Source organism: Oryza glaberrima, chromosome 2 (assembly GCF_000147395.1).
Source record: "Oryza glaberrima chromosome 2, OglaRS2, whole genome shotgun sequence".
Classification (NCBI taxonomy): Eukaryota; Viridiplantae; Streptophyta; class Magnoliopsida; order Poales; family Poaceae; genus Oryza; species Oryza glaberrima.
The window spans coordinates 20,151,001-20,175,351 of NC_068327.1; the positions used below are offsets into that span (position 1 = coordinate 20,151,001).

The following is a 24,351-nucleotide window of genomic DNA, read 5'->3' on the forward strand; positions in this document are numbered from 1 at the left end:
TCGTCGCCGAGCTCCATGGACTCCGGGAGCGCCGTTGCCGCCGGCAGCGGCAAGAAGCGGCCGCGTAGACGCTGGCGGCGGAGAGGGCGGAGCAGCGATGGGCGGGCAGCGAAGCGAGCGCGGCGGCGGGTCCGCGCGGCAGCCGAGCGGCAGCAGGCGAGCGCGGCCTGCGAGCGAGCGGACGAGCACGGCGGCGGGCGGAGCGAACGAGCACGACGGTGGGCGAGCGGACGAGCACGGCGGGGAGAGCGTGTAGGACTTGTCGACGGAGAGCGTGTAGGACTCGTCGACGGCGGGGCTGAGCGGGACGTCGGGGTCGGAGACGGAGAGCGCGATGATGCGGACGGGGACGCGGAGAGGGTGTAGTTGGCAGGGGGAACCAGCGGTGCGTGGCGCTTGGCGCGGATGAGGATGGCTCGGCTGACGACGAGGACGATGATGGCTCGGCTGGCGGTGTAGGCCCGCGGAGCTCGCCCACCGCCGCCACGCTCCTCCTTCGGCCACCTCCGCCGTTACGGCCCCCTCCTCCGCCCGCCGTCCGCTCTGCTCGGCCATGTGAACAAGACCACCGCGACGAGCAGCGGCCTCAACGACGCGGCCGGCGGCGCAACCACAGAGGACGACGAGGCGGACACGGAGGACCACGGTGGGCACGCGCGGCCGCCGCCGCTCTCCCCTGCCGCCCTTGCCTGCCTCGCCGGCCGCCCCTGCCTGCTTAGCCCGCCGCTGCCGCCGCTCTCGCCCACCGCCACCGCGTTCGCCTGCCACCACCGCGCCTGCCTTCTTCGCCTGCCGCCGCCGCCGCCGCGGCCGCTCTCGCCAGCCGTCGCCCCGCGCGTCTCGGCCCATCAAAGAAGACAAGAGAAGAGAAGAAAGGGGAAGAAACAAGGGATGTGGGCCCATATCGTTTTCTCTCTTACATGTGGGCTCCACGTACTTTATTTATTTATTTTTGCTTACTAGGATGCCACGTCAGCGAAACCACCCACATATACTGCCATAGGATCTTGTGTGCACGGTTTATGTAAATTTAGGGGTGCACATTTCTGGTTATGTGGTTAAGGGGCCTCAAAAAATCTTGCTGTTAAATTGAGGGACCTCCGGTGAACTTATTCGTTTATAAAATAGTTGAGTTTTTTTTGTAAAAGGGCCAAGTAAAAATTTCACTCGATGGGCCTCCCACGACCGCGCACGTGGGCTGCTTGACCCATTCGCGCGCGCGCGCTACTGCTCGCGTAGTGACTAGTCCTACTACTACTACCCATGTGCTCGCTCTCCTAACACCAACCAGATCCACGAACGCCACACGAAACGCCTCGCGTCGCCGACCGCCGCCGCCGCTCGCTCCCAAGCTGCCAACGCCGCCGCCGCTCCCAGCTACCTACCTCCCGCGCGCCGATCGCCTCCGCCGCCGTAGACCTCCCTCCCTCCTTCCCTCGCTGCTTCCGCCTCGATCCCGACCTCTCCCGCCGCCGACGCCGCCGCCTCGCATTCTCCCTCGCCGCCGACTCCGCCTTGGCGGCTAGCTAGGCCTCGTGGCCGCGCGGCGGCGATCGCCGCTGTTAGCTAACTATCCCCCATCCCCTCCTAGCTAGGGCGAGCGAGGGAGGTCCGGGGCGGCTTGGATCACGCCCGGGTGGAGCCGCCCCGCCCCCCTTCCCCACGTCCTGGGCGGCGTTGACCTTTCATCCGATCCCGCGGCCGAAATGGTAAGTCGATTTTGTGCTCGGTCGGTTTCGCCTACTGTTTCCGCGGCGACTTGAGTAGTGGTGTGCTTGGGGGATTTGGGTGCTGGAAATGCAGGCTTAGTAAGGGGGTGGTCTCGCGGGTTCTCGTAGCGGAAGCTCTTGTAGTTCAGTAGTTGTAGTTGTTGCGCAGTTCAATTGGGCTCAATGCGTGTTCTGATTGGGCACCGGTTGTGCTGACGAAACCGGTGGGAAACGTTAGGTAGGATCTCTGCAAGATAAACTGATTGGAATAGTCGCGCATTGTTAGGAGGGTTCTCCATTCTTGCTGTGATGGTACAATGTGGAGAGGTTCGAGCTAAATTAGGGGAGTAAGAGCGTGATGAGCGAAATCTTGGATGTGCTGGACATCTTAAGGACTTGGAAATGTTAGTGCAATGGTTGAAGCTTTATTTATATGCTTCTTGTGAGGGTACTATGCTGGGTTAATGGGCTATAAATTGGATGTTTGTGGGATAAATGAGCACTATTGCTTCGTTTGTTGTTCTTTTGAAAATAAATGAGCTTGGTATTGATAGGTCGCAGCTGGGGGTCATGGGTACAATTACATTTATTGGACATGTTTTCTTGCGGACTCTGTTGAGAAGTTGAGGCTAATGGAACGTGATATAGATCTTACGTGTGTGCTAGTATCTCTTGATAACCAGGAGCTTTATAATCTCTTTTGCAATCCATTTCTTGAAGAGTTAATTTGTTATGCAAAATGGGCACTCAAAATTTGGGATACAGGCTAACAGCACTTTCTGCAATATTTTCTATATCAGTTCACATTTATTTTGTGGTGACTAGTGCATGAAGTTGGGTAAATACTAATTAAAAAATCTTGATGTTGTACTTGCAAGTCATAGCATGGCAGAAGCGCTGAACTAGCGAGAGATATTTTGTCAGTAACTTCTGAGATTTTGTTACTGTATTTTTTTTTCACTCGGTTTTGTTCAACTCAGATTACCATGTCATTAGTTCAGCACCATTAGCCTTATTCATGCACCAATGAATATTCTGTTGCAGGCATCCAAAGTCCGCTTTACTGTGGGTTCTAATGTTTGGGTTGAGGATGCTGATGTGGCTTGGATTGATGGGCTGGTGGAGCAGGTCACTGGGGATGAACTAATTATAAGGTGCACTTCTGGGAAGAAGGTTGGTTGTTAGATGCACAATAACATACATTGCCCACCCAAAGTGGCATTTTGAGAATGCATGTAGTCCAAAGATGCTGCATCATTTTCATTCATGCTTTATCAAGGCTATTGCACTATTTCCCCCCTATATGATTTTTGTACCAGGTTGATTAGTTTAAGCTTGTCTGTGAATTTGTTGTGCATTTAGTGGTTAATTGTATTGAAGATTCATAGCTAAAATAGTAATAAATTGATGCATGCAATGGCATGCTTTATATTTCTGTTACAGGTTACTGCAAATGTATCAAGTGTCTATCCCAAGGACGCAGAAGCAAAGCGCTGTGGTGTCGAGGATATGACGAGACTAGCTTATCTACACGAACCAGGAGTTCTCCATAACCTAAAGTCTAGATATGGGATGAATGAGATATATGTAAGATAAATTGTGCAACACATTAACTCTTCCTGTGCCATTTAGTTAATTCATCATTATAGCCTCTATTTTGTTTGATCTTACTGATTTGTAGGTTGTATTTGCATCATTCATACATGTTCTCTAGGGTGTAGGTTGTCACTGGAATTGTTTTAATCAATTCACCCCCTGTATAACTCTTATGCTTCATACATGAATTTGAAATTTTTTACTTGTGTTTAGTTTCTACATTACATGAATATATCGTTTGCAATGCTCTTCATGCTTTAACCTGTTTAATGGATTAAAGTGCTAATTCGATAACGTCTTAACTGCTCTAATGAATTATTGTCCTCCCAGACATATACAGGCAACATATTAATAGCTGTGAATCCATTTCAAAGACTTCCTCATCTGTATAACAATCATATGATGGAAATTTACAAAGGAGCAGGATTTGGTGAGCTGAGCCCCCATCCCTTTGCCATTGCAGACCGTGCATATAGGTTTGTTTTCAGCAAACAAAAGTGCCTTTAGTATGTTTTGCTTGAATTCATGTATGTATCTTAAATTTCTACTGTGCAGGTATATGATGAATTATGGTGTCAGCCAAGCCATATTAGTGAGTGGTGAAAGTGGTGCTGGTAAAACAGAAAGCACTAAAATGCTTATGCAATATCTTGCTTTTATGGGTGGCAAAGTTCAATCGGGTGGACGGTCAGTGCAACAACAAGTGCTGGAGGTGAGAAATCCATTAGCACTTTTACTTCCCACTTATTAGTTATGTTTCTCTTATGCCTCTCAAATATCTTAAGAGACTGTCAAATAATGTATATCAGTATATGCATATTATGAGCTATCATATGTGATTACATCATTACATGTAAATCAAACACTTCATTTTACAGGGTTTCATCATATTTATATTTTCATATTTGATATTACTAACTCACACTTCACAATCTACCGGTTTCATTGACATAGTCCAATCCTGTTCTTGAGGCATTTGGAAATGCAAAAACAGTCAGGAATAATAATTCAAGGTGTGAACATCAATAACACTTCTGTTCTATTTTTACCAATTGGTTTTTATGGTTAGCATTTGTTCATTTAACACAAATTTTCTCTTTCTTCTTAGCTATATGTCTTCACACATTTCCTTTGTCTCACAATGCAGTCGCTTTGGTAAATTTGTTGAGATTCAATTTGATCAGAGTGGGAAAATCTCAGGGGCTGCCATAAGGACTTATCTTTTGGAAAGATCTCGTGTTTGCCAAATATCTGATCCAGAGAGAAATTATCATTGCTTTTACATGCTATGTTCTGCACCAGCGGAGGTAAAAACATGGCAATTACAGATTAAACTCTTAAATATAGGGTTGCAACTTACATTTTAGCAGTATCTTTTGCCAACTTTCTTACAAGCCATTAGAAAGGAAGTTTTTATCATGTAAATATGGTTTTCATTCAATTGTAAACTTTATCAGTTGAGGGGCAACATAAGCAGCCAACACAATGTTATTATATTTCTAAATATAATACAGTAGGAGTACATGTCTTTTCAACCTTTTTAAGGAGTACTTTAAAACAGGTGTAAACTTGCTATGTTTGTATATGTAATATGTGCTGTCACAAATGATTACATTATACATCAGTGGGAATCCACATTTTGGTTGTCAAGATACCACATTTTCAAAATTACAACTGCTGTAGGAAACAGTATTCCTATTGGTGTTAGCTGCTTCAAATGTTGAACGACAAGCATGTAACTTGTAATACTCTGTGCTGTTGTCTCTTGTTTTCTTTAGTTGTTCTATTAGGCCAATGTTGTAAGTAATGCACTTTTTTATCCATGAACTGTACTATCTACAACTTTTGACCTGTACTCAAAATGCTGGTGTTAGGAACGTGAAAGGTATAAGTTAGGAGATCCTGCATCATTTCACTATCTCAACCAGTCTAATTGCATTAAGCTTGATGGGATGGATGACTCTTCAGAATATATTGCAACTAGAAGAGCAATGGATATAGTGGGCATCAGTTCTGATGAACAGGTTTGGTTTAGTGCAAAGTTATATTGGAAACTAGTTTGGTTTATCTTAAAGAGCACTTTTATTAGGACCTCTGTTGGGATTTCTTGCAGGATGCAATATTCAGAGTTGTTGCTGCAATCCTTCATTTGGGCAATGTAGAATTTGTGGAAGGAAGTGAAGCAGATTCTTCTGTACCCAAAGATGATAAATCCAAGTTTCATCTTCGGACAGCTTCTGAACTTTTCATGTACTAGTTATTCCATGGGCTCAATGCAAAGTATTTTTGGGGACCCTTGCACAGTATTTTTGGGCACTCTTCACCCTTGGTATGACATGCATTTGGAAACGTTCTGCAGGTGTGATGAGAAGGCTCTTGAGGAATCTTTGTGTAAGCGTGTAATAGCAACACGTGGTGAAAGTATAGTAAAAAATTTAGATGCCCGGGCAGCAGCTCTTAGTAGAGATGCATTGGCCAGAATTGTCTACTCACGGTTGTTTGATTGGTAAGTTCTGAACTAGTCTAGATGGTTATTGCCATTCTGCTTTATATTATAATTACAAAATTTGTATTGCACAGAAATATAAGTGGCAACTATATGTTTTCTTCTTTTCAGGCTTGTAAATAAGATCAATACTTCAATAGGGCAAGATCCTAGTTCAAAGCTTCTGATAGGTGTGCTGGATATATATGGTTTTGAAAGTTTCAAGACAAACAGGTGCTTAACTGGTATGCTTTTGCATTTAGTCTCGTGTTTATCTTCATGCAATAGGTGCATCGATCATGCTGTTTGTTGAGTTTGACTAGGAGAAGAGTTTTTTTTTCCCTGTACGACATATCTCCACTTACCTTTTTTATCATTCAGTTCGAAATTATCTGATCGGTGCATTTCTATCTGAAATGGATTTTTAAATTAATTATGCCTTACCTTTTCTTTCTTTCTTTTATTCTCTCTTTTCTGAGAGAATATATTCTATACCACTGAGTTTGTTCAAGTTCAACGATTCGCCATCGACATTGTCTCTTTCTATAATATACCGGTGACTTTATCAATTGTTCTACAATATGCCATTGGGCTGGACCTTCTTTTCAAAAATACCGAAAATACCCTAAGAGACATACAAGATTAACAATTGATTTATCTCTTTAGAAGTTTCAAAAAAATATGAAAACTTTTGTATGGCCTCCTTACACAACATGGAAGTTTGTATACAAGTTTCATGTTTTTTATGGTATATTTCATTTTTGGAAAAAAATATATATGTAGTATATGAGAAAGAATTTGCTTATACAAGACATAATAGCACAAAAATATTTTATATAGTGCATCAAAGATGATTTATATTAAAAAAATAAAGTCTTTTATATAGCATATAACAGATAAATTATATTTTTCTTAAAAAAATAGAAATGTAAAAAACTTGAAACTTCTATACAAATTTCTATGTTGCATAAGGAGGCCACATAAAAGTTTTCATAATTTTTTGAAACTTGTAATGATATAAATTAATTGTTAATCTTGTTTGTCCATAAGGTTATTTTGGGTATTTTTGAAAACAAGACCCAACTCAATGGTGTATCGTAGAACAATTGATAACAATGTCGATGGCAAATTGTAGAACTCGAACAAGCTTAGTGGTATAGAATAGATTCTGTTTTTTTTTTTTTTTTTTTGGGGGGGGGGGGTGTGGGGGCAAGTGGTGGTTATAAGAAATGTTGCTCTTTGCAAAGTAGAAAAGTTGGCTTATTTGAACAATAGAAAGTGCTAGTACGGTGCTTTATTTGTCACTAAAATAGGTCATTACAGTATGCATGTAGTTGAACTTTGGAAATTTGATATTTGTTGGATATAAAAGCATGGTGATTGATCACATGAAAATGATGTAAATAGTTGTCTTGGAAAATATGGCCTAATATATGTAGTATATTATTGTAACAAAAAAACAACCATCTTGTGTTGAAGAGTATCAAAAAGAAAAGGGAAAGAAATTGCATTTAAGGAGAGTACTTTTATTCAAGGGGTAAAATGTACTTTTCGCATGGGTTAACGGAGATCAACTAATGGTGATGGCAAAAAGGGAAGAAATATACTTGTGCAATGGCATTTCATAGAATTCATGTTCATTGATGGCAATTCATAGAACTGGATCACCTGTCAATGGCTAAACACAGAATTTCTCCAATATGGCTAAAAAGAATACTGGACTTTGAATTAAAAGAATAAAGGAGAACAATAAAATCTAACCCACATAGCCAAAGTCCAAAACAGACAGTTGAATTGTCCTTATGAGGCCACTCATATCGTTGCTAGCCTTTCACCACCACTCATCAAACAACAAGTCTGTTGGCTGAGGAGAGTATGACCAGGCCAACCCGCTGCAATAAGGAGAACCAAAATTTCCGAGTAAACACGCACAAGACGAGGAGGTGGAGAATTGTTTCATCTTGGTCAGAAAGAGGACAGCGGTCAGGATGCAGCAGCCCTCGCTGTAATAGACATTCCACTGCCTAGCAGCGATTATATGCAACCAGCCAAAGGAAGAAGCTGCATTTTGCAGGGGCCCAAGATTTCCATATACGCTCCAAGGAGAAAACTGGAAGCCCCTTGAGGTATTATATGCCGATTTGACCAAGTACTGGCCTGAGCTCGAAAGTCACCAAATATGCTCATCTGAAACACCTGGTTGTAGCTCCGCCTCAGAGAGGATATCCCAAAGATCAAGGAAGCCTGCAAGGGAACCAACAGATGCTGCTCCCTGAACATCCTGAATCCATCTTCAATCAGTCAAATCATCAAGGACTGTTCTCTGGTTTGCCCTTTGTTTAGGCACTAGGGCATACAAGTGGAGCGCAAGATCCTCAAAGCCCATTCAACCATCTGTCCAGAAAATGGTGTTAGCTCTGTTACTAGCTTCAGAAACCACGGCCATGGAGGACTGAACACAATCATTCACTTGACAACTGGTGGGCAGGGGCAAAACACATCTTTTCTCTTGTACTTTATGATGCCTTGGACACTTAAAGTTGTTGGATCTTGTCCATGGTCCTGTATTCTAATAACTTGTGAATGTGCAAGATAAAAATATGAAAAATGTTTTGTTATCAAATGACCGAATAAAAGTGTAGATCTGGGCCATGGGCTTTAATGTTTGCTTTCTTGGTTGGTTGTTATGATTTGAGCCTTAAATTTGCATGTATTCTTGAATCAGTTATTAACTATTGCATGATATGAAACCATATGCTTATCTATTGATATGGAGATTATAACATTTACATCTTCATATTTTTCTATGCCTCAGTTTTGAGCAGTTTTGTATCAACTTAACTAACGAGAAGCTCCAGCAGCACTTTAATCAGGTTAGGGAATGGAATAGTTATTGATGTTCTGCATTCTATATTTTATTATATTAATTAAACTTTACATTGTCACCTTTTTAATTCTATATATTTTCTTCTGTAGCATGTGTTTAAAATGGAGCAAGAGGAATATACAAAGGAAGAAATTGACTGGAGTTACATCCAATTTGTGGACAATCAGGAGATTCTTGATCTCATTGAGAAGGTGAACAGGATCCAGTTTCAACCCCTTGTTTATTATCAATATAATTGTTTTTTATATTGAGATGATTAGTTATAGACTTCTAGGCCCACGCTATAGACCGAAACCCTGAACAATTCATTCACCTACGTCCAAACCTTTCTCTACTTCCATGTACTAATGTTTTCAAGCAGTATTGAATATAATGTTATCTCATATAAAGTATGGAGCTCCATGTTTCAATTACAGTGTCTATATATGCATAGATATCACTGGTTAATTTCCAATAGGTTGAACCTTATATATGATGCAATATCTGACTCCTTATTTATTGTCATACAGAAACCAGGGGGGATAATTGCTCTACTCGATGAGACTTGGTATGCACAAGTAAATTATGACTGTTCCTTTTCTGGCTAGAGGAAGTGGTAGTATTGGGGTTTGAGCCTTAAATTTGCATGTATTCTTAATTATCATTCTGAGTTTTTCTAACAATACCTTATTTTTTATGTCAGCATGTTGCGAAATTCAACCCATGAAACATTTGCTGAGAAGCTATATCAACAATTTAAGGGCAACCAACACTTCAGTAGGCCAAAATTTTCACGTTCTGATTTCACTATTCATCACTATGCCGGACATGTAAGTGTCATATATTTCTTTTGTCTGCCTACTGACCACTTTCAGGACTGCTGATAGAGGAATTATTTATTACCAGCTCATGACAATGACACATATGGCAGCATACCGTCGTAGTTGGTATGGGAAAACAACTTTCCAAGCTGTGGGATGGATGCATTTTGGCATTCAATCCAGCTGAAATTGGCATGCCATGCCTCGTTAATACTAGTCAATCTTGTTTTTATGTTGATCATGTTACAATGGAATAGAGTTATGCCCGATGTCACTCAAAATAGCTATGCGCAGCCAATAGCAACATGTGCTTGCTTATGTGTTCTCCCAAAAATATACAGCTCTTAACCAATTGGAGCATAGTAGAAGGGGCTGATAACTAGACTTATAATAAATAGTAAATATTTCATGTCCAATACAAGCTTACAACAAATGACTAATATATCTATGTTCGAGATGGATTAGCCTGCTGTGTAAACTAGTGGCATACAATTTGGTTTTATAGAGTTGAACCTGCATAGTATGCAGTGGAGACTTATGTAACCACATGTTTCTTCTTTTGCAGGTTACTTATCAAACAGATTTGTTTTTAGATAAGAACATAGACTATGCTGTAAATGAGCATCAAGTTCTGTTACATGCTTCTAGATGTTCATTCGTTTCAAGTCTTTTTCCACCTTCTGAAGAATCAACTAAATCTACAAAATTCACATCCATAGGTTCAAGCTTTAAGGTAAAAATGTTATTCCTTTTATTTACTCCATACTCAGTTTCATTACACTATAGTTTTCTTACTACGATTATATTTTAATTTTCTCTTGCATCACAGCAACAACTGCAAGCTTTGTTGGAAACTTTGAGTTCAGTAGAACCACATTACATTCGCTGTATAAAGCCAAATAATGTTCTCAAGCCAGCAATTTTTGAGAACAGCAATGTTCTCCAGCAACTTCGATGTGGAGTAAGAAACTCTATCACCCTGATTTATTTTACTGGATGCAAGGTCTAGGAAAAATATCAAGCATTCTTAAATTCTTTTATGAGTGAATAATCCATATTCTAGATTAAATTTGATAAAGCTTTGGAAAAATCACATTTTTGGCCTGTGTATTTCAATGCAGATGCCTTGCCCTTATAATCCTGAGCCGAGATCAGTTAACTCTTGTAATTCCAGTTTTTTGTAGTGCTTTCTCCATGCTGATTGACGGTGTTTTTTTTTACCTGATATGTCATTGGGCATCACATCTGGCTATCATTTGTCACTCTCTCAGTCTCTCTAGCCAGTCAAACCCCAATACTACCACTTTCTCCAGCCAGAATGAAATTTGGAAACCTATACTCAGCAAAACATGTCTAATTATGCCTATGTGGCAGAAATGCAAGAAAAACAGAATTATAGGGTACTCCCTCCGTCCCAAAATATAACAACTTTTAGCCCCCTGGATTTGTCCCAAAATATAACAACTTCTCCACCAACATTTTCTTCTCAACCAATCACAACTCTCCACCATTCACTTTTCCTACCTACCTCCACTACTCATCCAATCACAACACTCCATCATTTACTTCTACCTACTTTCTTAATAACCGTGTCCAACTCTAAAACTTCTTATATTCTGGGACGGAGGGAGTATGGTTTTGTAAGTGCATCTGCACCTCGAGATTGATTCAATTTTCAGATTCGAACTAACTAGTCCATCTTTTATTGATGAAAATTTTTTATTGGCCATCTAAAGTTGCAAAGCTTCCTTATATGCTACTCAAGACATGCTATTCTGCCACTGGAACAGTTGTTTACCACTCTGCCATGAAAAAGCAGCCATTTAGATGGTGCAGATAGACCAGAATTCCCTTAGACCCTACATAAACGGCTCAATGATGATGCCACATGGTCCCACCCCTTGAACTCCCCATCTCCCCGGAATTCTACACTCGATGGCTTGACAGTGTGAATCCAGTCTTCCCACAGGAGCCATATTTCTTGGGGAACCAAGGCCACAAATCCTATCTCCACTAGAATAGAGGCACATTGTACAGAGATGGGGAGAGACGACAAGCAACATTTGGTCAATAAGGAGATAAAAGATCTGCATGATCTCTTCAGATACATAGCGATACCTCGAACTGGATGCACTAATTTATGTGAAATGACCTAATAGTTGTGTAATCGCTGTCATTAGAAGGACCAAAACAAATCACAATGAATATAACTGTAGCAAGGGGTGGCGCACAGCGGCAGCTGGTAGCTAGTGATGTGTGGTGCCAACCTTTTGCTGCTGGACCTTAAGCTACCATCGCACCATTGACCACATGCCTCAGGCATCTCTCCCAGAAGATCAAAGAGGACAAACGCATGGCACGTGTGCTATGTTGAGCTAGCCGGCCTTGGAATTGCTGTGTGCCAAAATGGGCCAACGTGTACAAATATGCAGAAAATACCCTATTGGTTAGGGTAATTACACAGCTTGCTATACAATATATCTAACAAGTGGTCCAGTTGTTTGAGGTCTCATGGTGCATGGGGAAGAAGCCCATTGGCAGAGGAGGCACTTCTGACAATGGGCATGCTAGACCTGCTTTAGAGTCAAGAAATGGAGGAAGAAGATGAATAAGAAAGAACAGAGGAAGCTGCCTAGGCCCCAGCGCCCTGTGCTGACTGTTAGAATACTGGAACAATGTGGACCAGGGAGTAGTTTGGCCACTTAACCAAAAGACTGACAAGTGACAAGCCTCCCACCTGTCATGGAAATTTCCTGATGGATAGGCAATACCAGTGTCATATAAGTGATGTGAAATTTTATCCCATGGCATACAAGGGAATAGCCATTCTGGATGGGGAATAAGGGCAAATAGGAAGTGTGGATGGAAAATAGAGGATTTTCTCTTTATCCATTTAATTCTCTACACAAATATCAAAACATTTGGATCGGTAAGATAGATTATGAACCTACATATACATTTGGAGATGAATTTTGTTCCCACTCACAATCTCACATGATCATTTGTGATAAGCCATCATGAAACCCTGTTGCACATACACAGTGAGATGTCAAAACCTACGAATTCAGTTGCACAGGGTGAAAGAGTTATAATCCACAGTATGTTGAGAAAAGGCCTAGTACTAGCACATAAATTGCTACTCAAATCATTGTTATGGTATTCTAAATAATGCTTTAACCACTGTAGTTATGGCAACACCCATTTACCGGGTGTTGTAGGCCATTAGATAGATGTTATGCAGTTATTTGGACCGCAGCCTTTGAAGTCATCTGATTTGTTGCCACTGTAAACATAAGGTGTACAAAAACACCATGTTACCCTCTTTCCTTTGGGCTCAAATCACAACCTCACCTTGCACGCATAAATCAGAAGGCTTGAGTGTTTATTCACTTAGAAAATACTATGAACCTATCATGCGAAAATTGAACGTATTTCTGCGTATCTTTCTTTGCCAAATTACATCATAAAAGGCAATCTTCTAAACTTTGTTCTTTTGAACTCATATGGGTCCAAATGTGTAACAGTAGAAACACAAGTACATTAGAAAAAAATGATTCTGCAATAAAGACATGGTGGTAGTATTCCAGCAGATAAATTTGACTGCTATTACTTGCATGTTTTTCATGCAGTTCATATTAACTTGTATTTTGGCCTTTTGGGATATTGATTTCACCGCATGCATTAACCTTTTAAACAGGGAGTGCTAGAGGCAATAAGAATAAGCTGCCTAGGGTACCCAACAAGAAGAACATTTGATGAGTTTGTTGATCGTTTTGGTGTTTTGCTACCTGAAGTTCTTGGTGAAAGGTAAATCTATTGATTCGACTTTTTAAACCTTTTTATTTCTAGAAAGACTAATGACTTTTTGTTGGCAGTTATGATGAAGTTACTGCTACAGAAATGCTTCTTGAGAAAGTCAATCTCACAGGCTATCAGGTAACCAATATGTATTACAATCTGCAGTTGTAATGTTTTAAAATTTTAGTCCATATCACTTTTTTATAATATATTTGGCATTTCTTCGAATTCTCTAACATTTTTTCCTAATATCATTGCTTTTAAATTTCAATGTCTTTGTTGTTTTCTACTGATCTGGTAAATATGCTACTCAGATAAACTTCTGTTCAATGGTCTGTACTTCTGTAACAGCCTTTATGCAAGTTCCTCCAAAGTGTCTAGCATGATGGAAAATGAAAAATCTTCACAATCTTTTAAAAAGCTTGAACTAATACAAGAAATACTTGTGTACATATTTTGTCCATAGATCAAGAAATTTCCTTTATTAATAATACATGGAATTCTATGTTAAATGCAGTCTCCATGCTATCTAGATAAGCTGTGTATTTAAAAGTTCTAATGTTGATGATGTATAGGCTTTGATTACTTTTGGTCTTATCCCCACAGATAGGGAAAACGAAAGTGTTTCTGCGTGCTGGTCAGATGGCTGAGCTAGATGCTCGAAGGACTGAGGTCTTGAGCAGTTCTGCTAGCAAAATCCAGAGAAAAGTTCGATCATACTTGGCTCACAAACACTTCATTCAGTTGCGATTATCTGCTACTCAGCTTCAGGCAGTATGCAGAGGTATATTTTTGTGGAACAATATTGAAAAGACTTTACTCTTGTATGATTTTAAGTGGAGGTAATGCTTATGATCTGTGCCAACTGAAGGACAAATTGCAAGACATTATTATGAAGACCTCCGCAGGAAGGCTGCGACCTTGACAATTCAGACCTATTACCGTATGCATTTTGCAAGGAAAAATTATAGAGATCTCTGTTCTGCATCAACTACTGTCCAATCTGGTCTACGTGGCATGGCGGCTCGCAAGGAACTCCAGTACCGTCAGCAGACAAAAGCTGCAGTGATTATTCAGGTCCATTTTCTGGTCACAATGTATTCTTTTTCTACTGAAATTTATGTAAAATTATATCTTTTGTGAGTGAATTGGTTCAAGCTTTGTATATGCATCTTCCTTTATTACCTATCACTACCTTAACAATAGTTTTGATATTTTTGTCCATTCAGAGTTACTGTCGCAGTTATTTAGCACACTCACAGTACATGGGCTTGAAGAAAGCAGCGATCACAACCCAATGTGCTTGGAGAGGGAGGTTGGCCAGAAGAGAACTTCGAAAACTTAAAATGGTAAGAACCACCATGTGAACGGTTTCGCTATGTTTTCTTTTCTTTGACCTTGACTGTTTGTTTCTTCTACATTTGCTATTTCCATTGTGTTAGACCTAGGCACTAGACTTCGTAATAAAGTCCATCCATAAGAGGTCCGGCATATATATTTACCATTTCCTGATGAAACTTGGCTTCGATTTACTCCCTCCTTCCCAAATTGATCATCATATATGTTTATGCACCAAGACCAAGAATAATTTAAATCACATCAATTAAGACACCATGCACACATTCTCCCACAATGCATGCATCGAGTAAAACATCATGCCAATCACACCTTAGCATGCACACATTCTCCCATGTTGCATTAATTGTATTATGATGAAATCCGTGTCCATGCGGTTATATGATGATCAATTTGAGAAATTTTGAATTCCATTATATGATGATCAATTTAGGAAGGAGGGAGTACATCTTTACCTCTGCTGATATGCCTTGATGTCACTGCTCATCATGAGCTTGTTATGGTTGCATGGCTGGAAATTACATGAAAGCAGAATTTCAAATTAGTCTAGTTATAATATGGCAATGCTATTCAAAATTTGAAGTTGTCGATAACTTAGTATATACCATACTTTCATGAACCTAGCATGTACCCTCCTATAGATGAAATAAAAGAGCATGCTAGCTTTCAAGTTTCGCCAAAACTCCTTTACCTGCAAGTTCATTTAATAGTTGTAAGCCAGCAGCCTGTCACACTTCTGGTAATATGGATAATCATTAAGACCATAGCTAGAGTTTCAAACAGTCCTAGTTAGTTCATCTACTTTGGTCCGTTGACTTATATCACTTTATTTTGCTACTTTCAGGCTGCAAAAGAAACTGGTGCTCTGCAAGCTGCTAAGAATAAATTAGAGAAACAAGTTGAAGAGCTAACTTGGCGGCTTCAGCTGGAGAAACGCATTAGGGTAAATTCAGAGATTGCTTTGTTTTTACAGTCAGACCGTTTATGTTGTATTTGTCTACAGCTGATGTAACATGTGTTATTATTTCGCTTGCACATATTACATCATTAGATTCTCTATGATTATATATATATTTCATGTTAAAATATAAATGGGACAAAGAAATAACTTTAGAAAAAAAATGAAATTCACAACTAGTGTACTGGCACAGGAAGGACTTGCTATGCCTAATATTGACAGTTCTAGAAATATAAGTATTTGCCAACATTTTGGAATTCTTCGTTAATTCCTATCTGTCTGTTCGGAAAAAAGTTCATCTTTGGCTCTTGTTCACCAAAAGTCTAAATGTAATCTGAAACACCAAAAATACTTAAAATAAACAGGTCAAAGCTAACATAGATCTGGTTTTCATGAGTGTGTCTGCTACATGAATTGACCATTTGTTGATGTGATACTAATTAGGAGTAAGTATGGTCATGATCATCGAAGCAGGATAAACATTGATGACTATGAAATGGAATTGTACAGAATGCTAGAGTTATAGCTGAAGGAGATTTGTGGAACTAGATTATGCAGCTGGAGGCATAGCATAACGAGATGGTGAAATTTGAGGTGTAGTGGGAGATGGTGGTTCAAGAAATGATGGTGTGACTAGAGTCGGAAAGGTTCAATATAGGTCATATGTCTAATTAAAGTATAAATTAAGTTTAGGAACTGTGTGAAGATGGGGAAGGTAAACGTCTCACCAGAACATCTGTTCAAAGGTGACATCAGAAGAGGCTTAATATATTGATAGCCCTTATGGGAGATTGTACTCTAGATAAACATACAACTAACTACATCTGAGTAGTCAATTTCGTGCTTTCATTAGGAGGAAGCAAGAAATAGTACATACTACAAACATGAAAACTGAATTTGATGGTAATCTGGATATCCAAACGATACGCCAAGGAAGTGGTGGTACCAACCCCATGTCTACTTATACATATTTATGGGATTCTATGGGCACACTACCCATTGCTGAGATAGTTCCTAATGTATTCAGCAATTATTTCCTGTGTTTCTATCTTAATCATGGATGGTTTAAAATTGCAAAAAATGGTTTGTTTGTATTTCAAAATTTTATCTGCGTGCTTGCTATTTCATGAATGCCACTTTCCTGGAAGCTTAAGGTGACTAGAGGTTGAGACCAATGGCTGCATTTTTTTGCCTGATAGCATGTTCTAATAAACTGCATGCACAATTAAAGATAACATATATATATATATACTCCCTGGTCATGAAAACATGTTGTTCTGGAGATGTTTCAAGTCAAACTTTTAGAACTTTGAATATCATTATCATATTAAACATCTAGAATTGATGCATATGAGTCCTAAATTTGGATTGTTTCAAAAAATACTTTTGCAATATTTTGCAATCCAATACAGATTAGCTGTGAAGAAAAACATGATCCCATGATTGGAAGGAGTAATTAAGTAAAATCAATTTCTAATCACAACACAGATTTTATTTGTTTCGTTTTTGTTTTACATCTATGAAGTGTCTTATGCAAAGTTTGCTGGCCTGCAGGTTGACATGGAAGAAGCCAAGTCACAAGAAAATAAGAAGCTGCAACAGAAATTGCAGGAACTTGAATTGCAGTCCAATGAAACAAAAGATTTGTTAAAAAGGGAACAAGAAACTGCTAAAGCAGCATGGGAGAAAGCTGCCTTAGTACCAGAGGTCCAGGTTGATACAACTCTTGTTAATGAGCTCACAGCTGAAAACGAGAAGCTCAAGGTAAACATCTTCACTACAGTTGATTCATTGCACATTTGGACTAGCAAGTTTGTCCACTTTCATGGTAATCCGGACCATTCAGGGTATTATGTATATTGACAAGTGAAGGACATTTATTCCATTTTGTAAATTGGTAGTGTAGCTTGCCAGGTAAGGAGACCCCTGGATTCTTTTGTGAGCATATTAAACATACAACCATACTGTTGGCACCAACATTACAAATAGAGTTTCTTTTTTATACAAGTCATGGTATTACTGTGTTGTACCACAAAATATAATGAGCTAAATGACTTAATCCTTTTCTTTTATATGTTTAGACACTTGTGGCTTCTCTCGAGACAAAAATTGATGAAACGGAACAGAGGTTTGATGAAGTGAAGAAAGCTAGAGAAGAGTTGCTGAAGAAAGCCACAGATGCAGAGTCAAAGATAAATGGACTAATGAACACAATGCTAAGGTCCTAGCTATGGCATTGTTTACATGATATAAAGCATATCTAGATATTGATAACCCCTCTATATGTGTTCTTTTTAGTTGATTGGCTTTTTTTCCATACAGTCTTCAAGAAAAACTAACAAACATGGAACTGGAAAATCAAGTTCTCCGGCAGCAGGCACTGTTTCGTTCTCCTGTGAGAACAATACCTGAAAACACGTCTCCAAAAGCTGTAAGTGCCTTTTCTATCCTAGTCCTACCTCCTTTGTCTTACACTCATGATTCTTTACGTCCAGTACAAATATCAGTCTTCTGGTCCTTTCTTTTTTTCCATTCATCCATTTTTTTGGTGTTTTTACCTTCTCTTTACTGAGTCCCTTCTTTGGCTTTCCACCTTTGCAGAATTCAACTAATGGCAGTCCACACGGGGATGAACAGATGGTTGGAAGCAGTTGTCTTGTAGAGCTAGTTAAATCAATATATACTTTTCAGTTTTATGATTGAATCTAAATTGCTTTTTTCTCTCCAGACACCTCATGGTACACCTCCAGCTTCTAAAGAATATGGGAAGTTCGCACAGCCAAGACCATCCTTTTTTGAGAGGCAGCATGTATGTTCAAACTTTTTGCATTTTTTGTTTAATTCATTTAGTGACGTTATTTTGGAACAGATGTTGATTTCCTTCATCCACAACTTTACAGGAGAGTGTTGATGCACTGATAAACTGTGTTACTGAAAACATTGGCTTCAGTGAAGGAAAACCAATTGCTGCAATAACCATATATAAATGTCTGGTTCATTGGAAGATCTTTGAAACAGAGAAAACATCTGTTTTTGATCGGCTTATTCAAATTTTTGGTTCTACGATGCAGGTATCTTTGCTGGTGTTGACTATATGTGCCCCTTTTGGTCAACTACTCTTGTTTCACAACCATTCTGTTCCTGAAATGCATGACAATTTTATCAATATTCTCTTACAAAAATGGCTCCTTCTGTATGTCAGAAACACGATAGCAATGAGGATCTTGCATACTGGTTATCAACTTCATCAACTTTATTGATTATGTTGCAAAAGAGCCTAAAAGCTGCTGGCTCATCTGGAGGCACTCCACGGAAAAAACCACAGACTCAGTCATCATTCCTAGGGAGGATGGTATGTTTTGCCACTTCACTACTTCAGTCACCATATGAACCATCAAATCCTTAGAAGTTGGAGTTCTGTGTTTTCACTTATCAATATTACTTCTTTGCTCTTTTTAAAATTTATTAACTTATATATCAACATGCGCCATATGAAAATGACAATAGTAGATTTGTTGAGAGTATTTTCACAATATTATAGGTTGATACTTTTGCCAACGTATTATCACTTCGAATTATTATTCGTAATCAATGTTTCTTACGACCCTATTATTTTGTGCAGCCGAAGTTTTTCAAATTTGACCTAACATTAAAAATGTTTCGAGGTTGGCCACATGGATGTCATCATTTGTTTCTTAAAACTATTTACATAATATTATGATTTACCCTATTCATAACACAGGGTTTTCTTTTTGGTCTCTCACCTGAACTATTTTATCTTTCTATTATCAAAATGTTTCACTTATATCCTCCTACCATCAAAATTTTTCACTTCAACTTTCCACTCATTCAGTACTGCTCATCTCTCTTTTTTTCCAATACCATCCTGTCAAGTCTAGCTAACCGTTAGACTCACCCGAAAAGGACCATTGCGCTCTTATGTCAACCAAAAATTATAGGGAATTTCAAAAAAAAAAATCAGAGATATTTTTCAAAAAAGGCTTTATGATGGAGAATTTTTTGTGTAGCTTGAAATGTTTCTTTTAGTCATAGAAAATGGGAATACTGATATAAGTTGTTATCTCCAGTCTATACCAAAGGAATTTCTGGATGTAATATTTTCAGGAAAATTAAGAACCATATAATTTACTACCTTCTATTTTTAAAGAAATGTAGTCTTTTAGTAGTGATCCTTTTTTTTTTTGGATGATGGTTTATAGAATTTTTGTTAATTTTACCATTTTATTTTAATATTGAACTTATTCTGGGGCATAATAGTGTTTTGGACACAAATGAAGTATAAACTCATCCAATCTCATGATATTAACCAAATTAGCATTTTTTCCCCTTCGTCACATTGTTCATAAAGACATGGTTTCTGCATTGTTCTGGTGTTTTGTGGCCAGGTGTTCCGCTCGTCAAACATCACTGTTGATATGGACCTTGTGCGCCAAATTGAGGCCAAGTATCCTGCTTTTCTTTTTAAGCAGCAGCTTACAGCTTTTGTCGAAGGATTATATGGAATGATCCGTGACAATGTGAAGAAAGAACTATCTTCACTACTCTCACATGCTATTCAGGTAAACTGATTTCTGTTGGTTATTCTGTCAATTGAAATATCAGTTGAAAGACACCATTGCACAAACTGGTGCATTATTGTGAGCGAATAAACAATGTATGTTCATGATATGCATATTTGCTAATAAAACCCATTATTTGTTGACTAGGCTGTTGTTTAGTGCATCCAATACTATATGTCTATATTGTTTTAATGCCTGCAGGTGTTTTATTAGTCTTTTTAGAGTTAATTGTTATATTGTGTTACTGCAGGTCCCAAGAATCATGAAAGCCAGTATGGTAAGAGGGTGTTCATTTGGGACATCGAGTTTACCAAGGGGACGTTCATTTTCAAATCAAGGTAGCTACTGGCAAGCGATAGTTGATAATTTGGATGAACTATTGAAAATCCTACAAGAAAATTGCGTAAGAAATTACTACTTCATTTTCTGTACATACCATAACTACAACTAGTGATGGTATTCTAAACGTTCTGCTAAAATTTTAGGTCCCGGCAATTTTTATGAGGAAGATATTTACCCAAATTTTCTCATTCATCAATGCCCAACTTTTTAATAGGTAATTGTCTGCTGATACTAACCTTAACCTTTCAATTTTGTCCAATATCATAAATTCGTTATTCTTTGGCTGCACTGTTTTCAGCCTTCTTGTACGCCATGAGTGCTGCTCTTTCAGCAATGGAGAGTATGTGAAACAAGGATTAGCACAAATGGAGGTGTGGTGTGGAGAAGTCAAACCAGAGGTAATGATATGAATGCACTTGCATCATATGTCTCGAGTAGTTTAAGTTGTTATTTTTAATTCTTTGCAGCAAAACTTTGAATTAAGCTGTATCACCTCACTACTGTGAGCAACAAGTGTTCATCCTCTATAACCAGTCAGATTAGCAATGTTTACTCTAATTCATAATAATGTGCAGAACCACATTATTAGTTTGTTTCCTTGATCTGCTCAATGATGAGAATTGCAATTTTTCTTACGTTAACCTTGTTAACTCAAGTTTATAATGCTGGACAACTTTATTATAATATTTCGTTGTTTGCCTCAATGTCAAGAATTGCAATTTTTCACGTTTCCCCCTGCCTGACTGTTAAATGCCAACAGTACGTAGGATCTGCATTGGATGAACTCAAGCACATAAGGCAAGCTGTTGGTTTCTTGGTATGTTACATCTCATGCACTCATATTTCGGGTCCACTTTCTATTGTTAGATCAATTCGTGCATTTCATCATTATTTTTCCTTAACTTGGTAGTGTCCTGAAATCATGTATCACACAGCAGAAGCAAATGTTGACTTGATAACTTGGTGCAAACTTGGACAGAAGCAAATGTTCTACTGCATGGAAGTTCTAAAAAAATCTCAAAAAATTCACACACGGATAAGATGATATTAGAAAACCATACAAAATTGAACTACCAAATTGAGTCATTTATGAGACATAAAATTAACAAGCTACTATGAAAAAACATTATTCCTGATTTTTTTATATTCTTCACTATTTGTTATGTTTATATAGTTTGGTCTTGCAATTTCGTATCTAATATTATGTTACCTATGTGTGAATTTTCAAAGATAATTTGAAAATTTTTATGATATAGTTTGTATGGTTTCCACCAAAGATGTGGTTTCCACTGCATATTTTGTTTACCCTTGATAATTGGCATTGAATATAGCATGTATCAAATCCAGCTGTAAGTTGGCCAGACAGTCCAAGATGTTGATATGTACATCGTTCCTCAATATATGAGATTTTATTATGAAATTAAATCTATTTTATGTTGGGAACTCATTTAGATAATGACATAGTGCTTTTCTCAAGCTTATGTGCAGTTTCTAGTGTGTCATTTTATTCTAAAACAAAAAGGATGTATTTATTTAAATCCACCTTGTCACTGGAACAATCATCGAAACTTGTACACACCAAATTCATACTATTTGGGCAAAATCTTTTGGTATGGCAAAACCTTAGTTGACTGCATTGTGTTACGTTTCATTCAATATTTTCTGTTTTCAGAAGTGTGCAGCACAAAAAGATTAGCAGATTTAGGTTCTTTTTGACAATGTGGTGTCTTTTCAGAGACACTTCAAAAATCTCATTGGATAAGTAAAGATTCAACCAACCAAGTTACACAGGGGCAATCTGACTTTAGTTTCTTTCCATGAAGCTTTCTTGTTGATGATGATATGACTGGGATGTTTGTACTTCACGTTCCTTGTTGATGATGATGACTTACATATTTCTGTTGTTGTGTAGGTCATATTTAAAAAATTCAGGATTTCATATGATGAGATTGTCAATGATCTGTGCCCAGTATGCTCCTCTCTCTGTCTCTCTCCCTCCCTCCCTCCCTTCCTGTCTTCGCACGTGCACATGTGTGGGCACACGGATGACGGATGGGTACAGGCTGCAGGCATGGGAAGATAATGTATATTGCATTTTGCTGTGGTAATATGCAGGTACTAAGTGTCCAGCAGCTGTACAAAATATGCACACAGTACTGGGATGACAAATACAACACAGAGAGTGTATCTGAAGAGGTAAGAGGAGAAACCCTGCTAATTTTTATGGTTCAATAGCAATCGTGATATTTGCATACCATTTTGAGTGTGTAATAAAATTTGCTATATAAAACAAGATAATTTTTGTACAAGTTCCTTCATTTATCCATATTTTTTTATTTTCCTTTTATCAGTTGGGTATCTTTTTTCTGGGGGTTGCAAGTTGCAAACCATCAGAAAAGGTGACGTTTATGAAGAAGTGATTGGTGTGGTTTGGAAAATACGTTCCAAAGGGTCTTGGGTTGTTAAAATTTCCACTGTGTAATTCAAAAAGTAGATTTCCAGTCAGAAACATGCATACAGAATATCTACCAGAGTGGTCTGAGGTTCAGGACTTTAGGGTGTTCTTTGCTGTAAGCTAGTAAGCTAACAGCTAACCACAATTTTCAATTATTCTGCAGTGTGATAAGCTTAATTCATTAGGATAGAAAAAATAGTTAGGCCATTCCAATATTGTGAATATATTGAATATGAACCCAAAACGTTGTGCATTTATTTTATTTTACACGTTGCCCTTCAGTAGAACACATAGCTGCTGACAAAAATCAAGAGCTCATTTATTTGCCACTGGATTGTAGGTACTTGATGAAATGAGGACGCTGATAACGAAGGAATCAGGCCAAGATAGTTCAGAGAATACCTTTTTATTGGATGATGAAATAAGGTGAACAAAAACAAAATAACTATGCCAATATGGCACTGGCGTTCTTCCAAGGATGTCCTGAACAGCAAACGCTGGGGTACTGATATTATTTTTTTTTAATTTGTGTGTTGCAGCATGCCCATATCACTTGAGGAGATTGGGGATTCTATGGATTCTAAAGAATTTCAGCACATAGCCCCACCACCAGAACTTGTTGCAATCCCCGCATTCCAATTCTTGAAGAGCTGAGAGCCCTCAAAGACCATATACATACATGCTGCACAGCCAGACCTCTTTTTTGTACCATCGATGTTGTAGATTTCTGTCCTTGCGGTTCCTTGTGTAAATTATTCTTTTTGGTAGGTAGGGGTTCCTTTTCCCCTATGTTTTCGTTGGCTTGGGTTGGGAAAATTATTTGCCCTCCCAAAAATGTGTCCAAAATATGAATATAGAAATTCTTCCTAGTTTTTTTGTAGGCATGGTAGGGTTGTAGACACTCAAGCGCCACGCTTGGGTTACCTTATCCTGCACAACTTGTAGTTAGTAACATTTTTTTAAAAAGCCATATCGATTCCATTTTATTGTACAGAACTACTGGAAAATATCAATAAGTTAAATCATTTTTTTTTCGCAAAGGAATTTCTGTTTAACATTTAAGTTCAATTGCTGTGCAAGAGAGCTGCGTTGGGATAAGCAAACAAATGCTAATTCATCCCGAACCAAACGCATGCTAATGGGTGGTTGGATGTTGGGGATGGTTAAAATTACTATAGAAATGTTTATATTATATTGTGTGCAAAATTTGAATCTATAAATACTTATATTTAGGGGGTGTTTAGATCCCACCTCAAAATTTTACATCTTATCACATCGAACATTTGAACACCTGCATGAAGTATTAAATATAAGCTAAAAAACTAATTGCGACTAATTTAAGAGACGAATCTTTTAAGCCTGATTGCTCCATGATTAGACAATGT

General features: G+C 38.6%; 1 protein-coding gene across 2 annotated transcripts; it reads left to right on the forward strand.

The window, feature by feature from the left end:
- Positions 1–1,297: 1,297 nt before the first annotated feature.
- LOC127764272 (myosin-6-like) lies at positions 1,298–24,006 on the forward strand. Of its 2 annotated transcripts, XM_052289125.1 has the most exons (39): positions 1,298–1,709; positions 2,754–2,882; positions 3,153–3,296; positions 3,636–3,781; positions 3,861–4,017; positions 4,260–4,318; positions 4,453–4,612; positions 5,180–5,329; positions 5,419–5,555; positions 5,665–5,811; positions 5,923–6,024; positions 8,606–8,663; positions 8,767–8,868; positions 9,187–9,224; positions 9,360–9,486; positions 10,043–10,210; positions 10,307–10,438; positions 13,175–13,284; positions 13,353–13,413; positions 13,882–14,059; positions 14,147–14,352; positions 14,505–14,624; positions 15,476–15,574; positions 17,144–17,353; positions 17,671–17,810; positions 17,912–18,020; positions 18,191–18,229; positions 18,318–18,398; positions 18,490–18,660; positions 18,792–18,941; positions 19,996–20,169; positions 20,420–20,572; positions 20,655–20,725; positions 20,810–20,909; positions 21,272–21,328; positions 22,424–22,480; positions 22,627–22,707; positions 23,307–23,392; positions 23,506–24,006. In XM_052289125.1, the coding sequence occupies exons 1-39, from the start codon at positions 1,707–1,709 to the stop codon at positions 23,618–23,620; spliced, it is 4,527 nt and encodes a 1,508-aa protein (XP_052145085.1). In that variant the 5' UTR covers positions 1,298–1,706; the 3' UTR covers positions 23,621–24,006. The 2 variants fall into 2 exon arrangements, with proteins under 2 accessions (XP_052145085.1, XP_052145086.1); XM_052289126.1 differs by lacking the exon at positions 1,298–1,709 and having other exon boundaries at positions 2,764–2,863.
- Positions 24,007–24,351: the final 345 nt, after the last annotated feature.

What these genes read in the sequence shown, in the direction of transcription:
- LOC127764272 (XM_052289125.1), top strand. An exon ending in TACTCACGGTTGTTTGATTG is followed by an intron (nt 5,812 to 5,922) that starts GTAAGTTCTGAA and finishes TCTTCTTTTCAG; the next exon opens with GCTTGTAAATAAGATCAATA. An exon ending in TACTCTCACATGCTATTCAG is followed by an intron (nt 20,170 to 20,419) that starts GTAAACTGATTT and finishes GTGTTACTGCAG; the next exon opens with GTCCCAAGAATCATGAAAGC.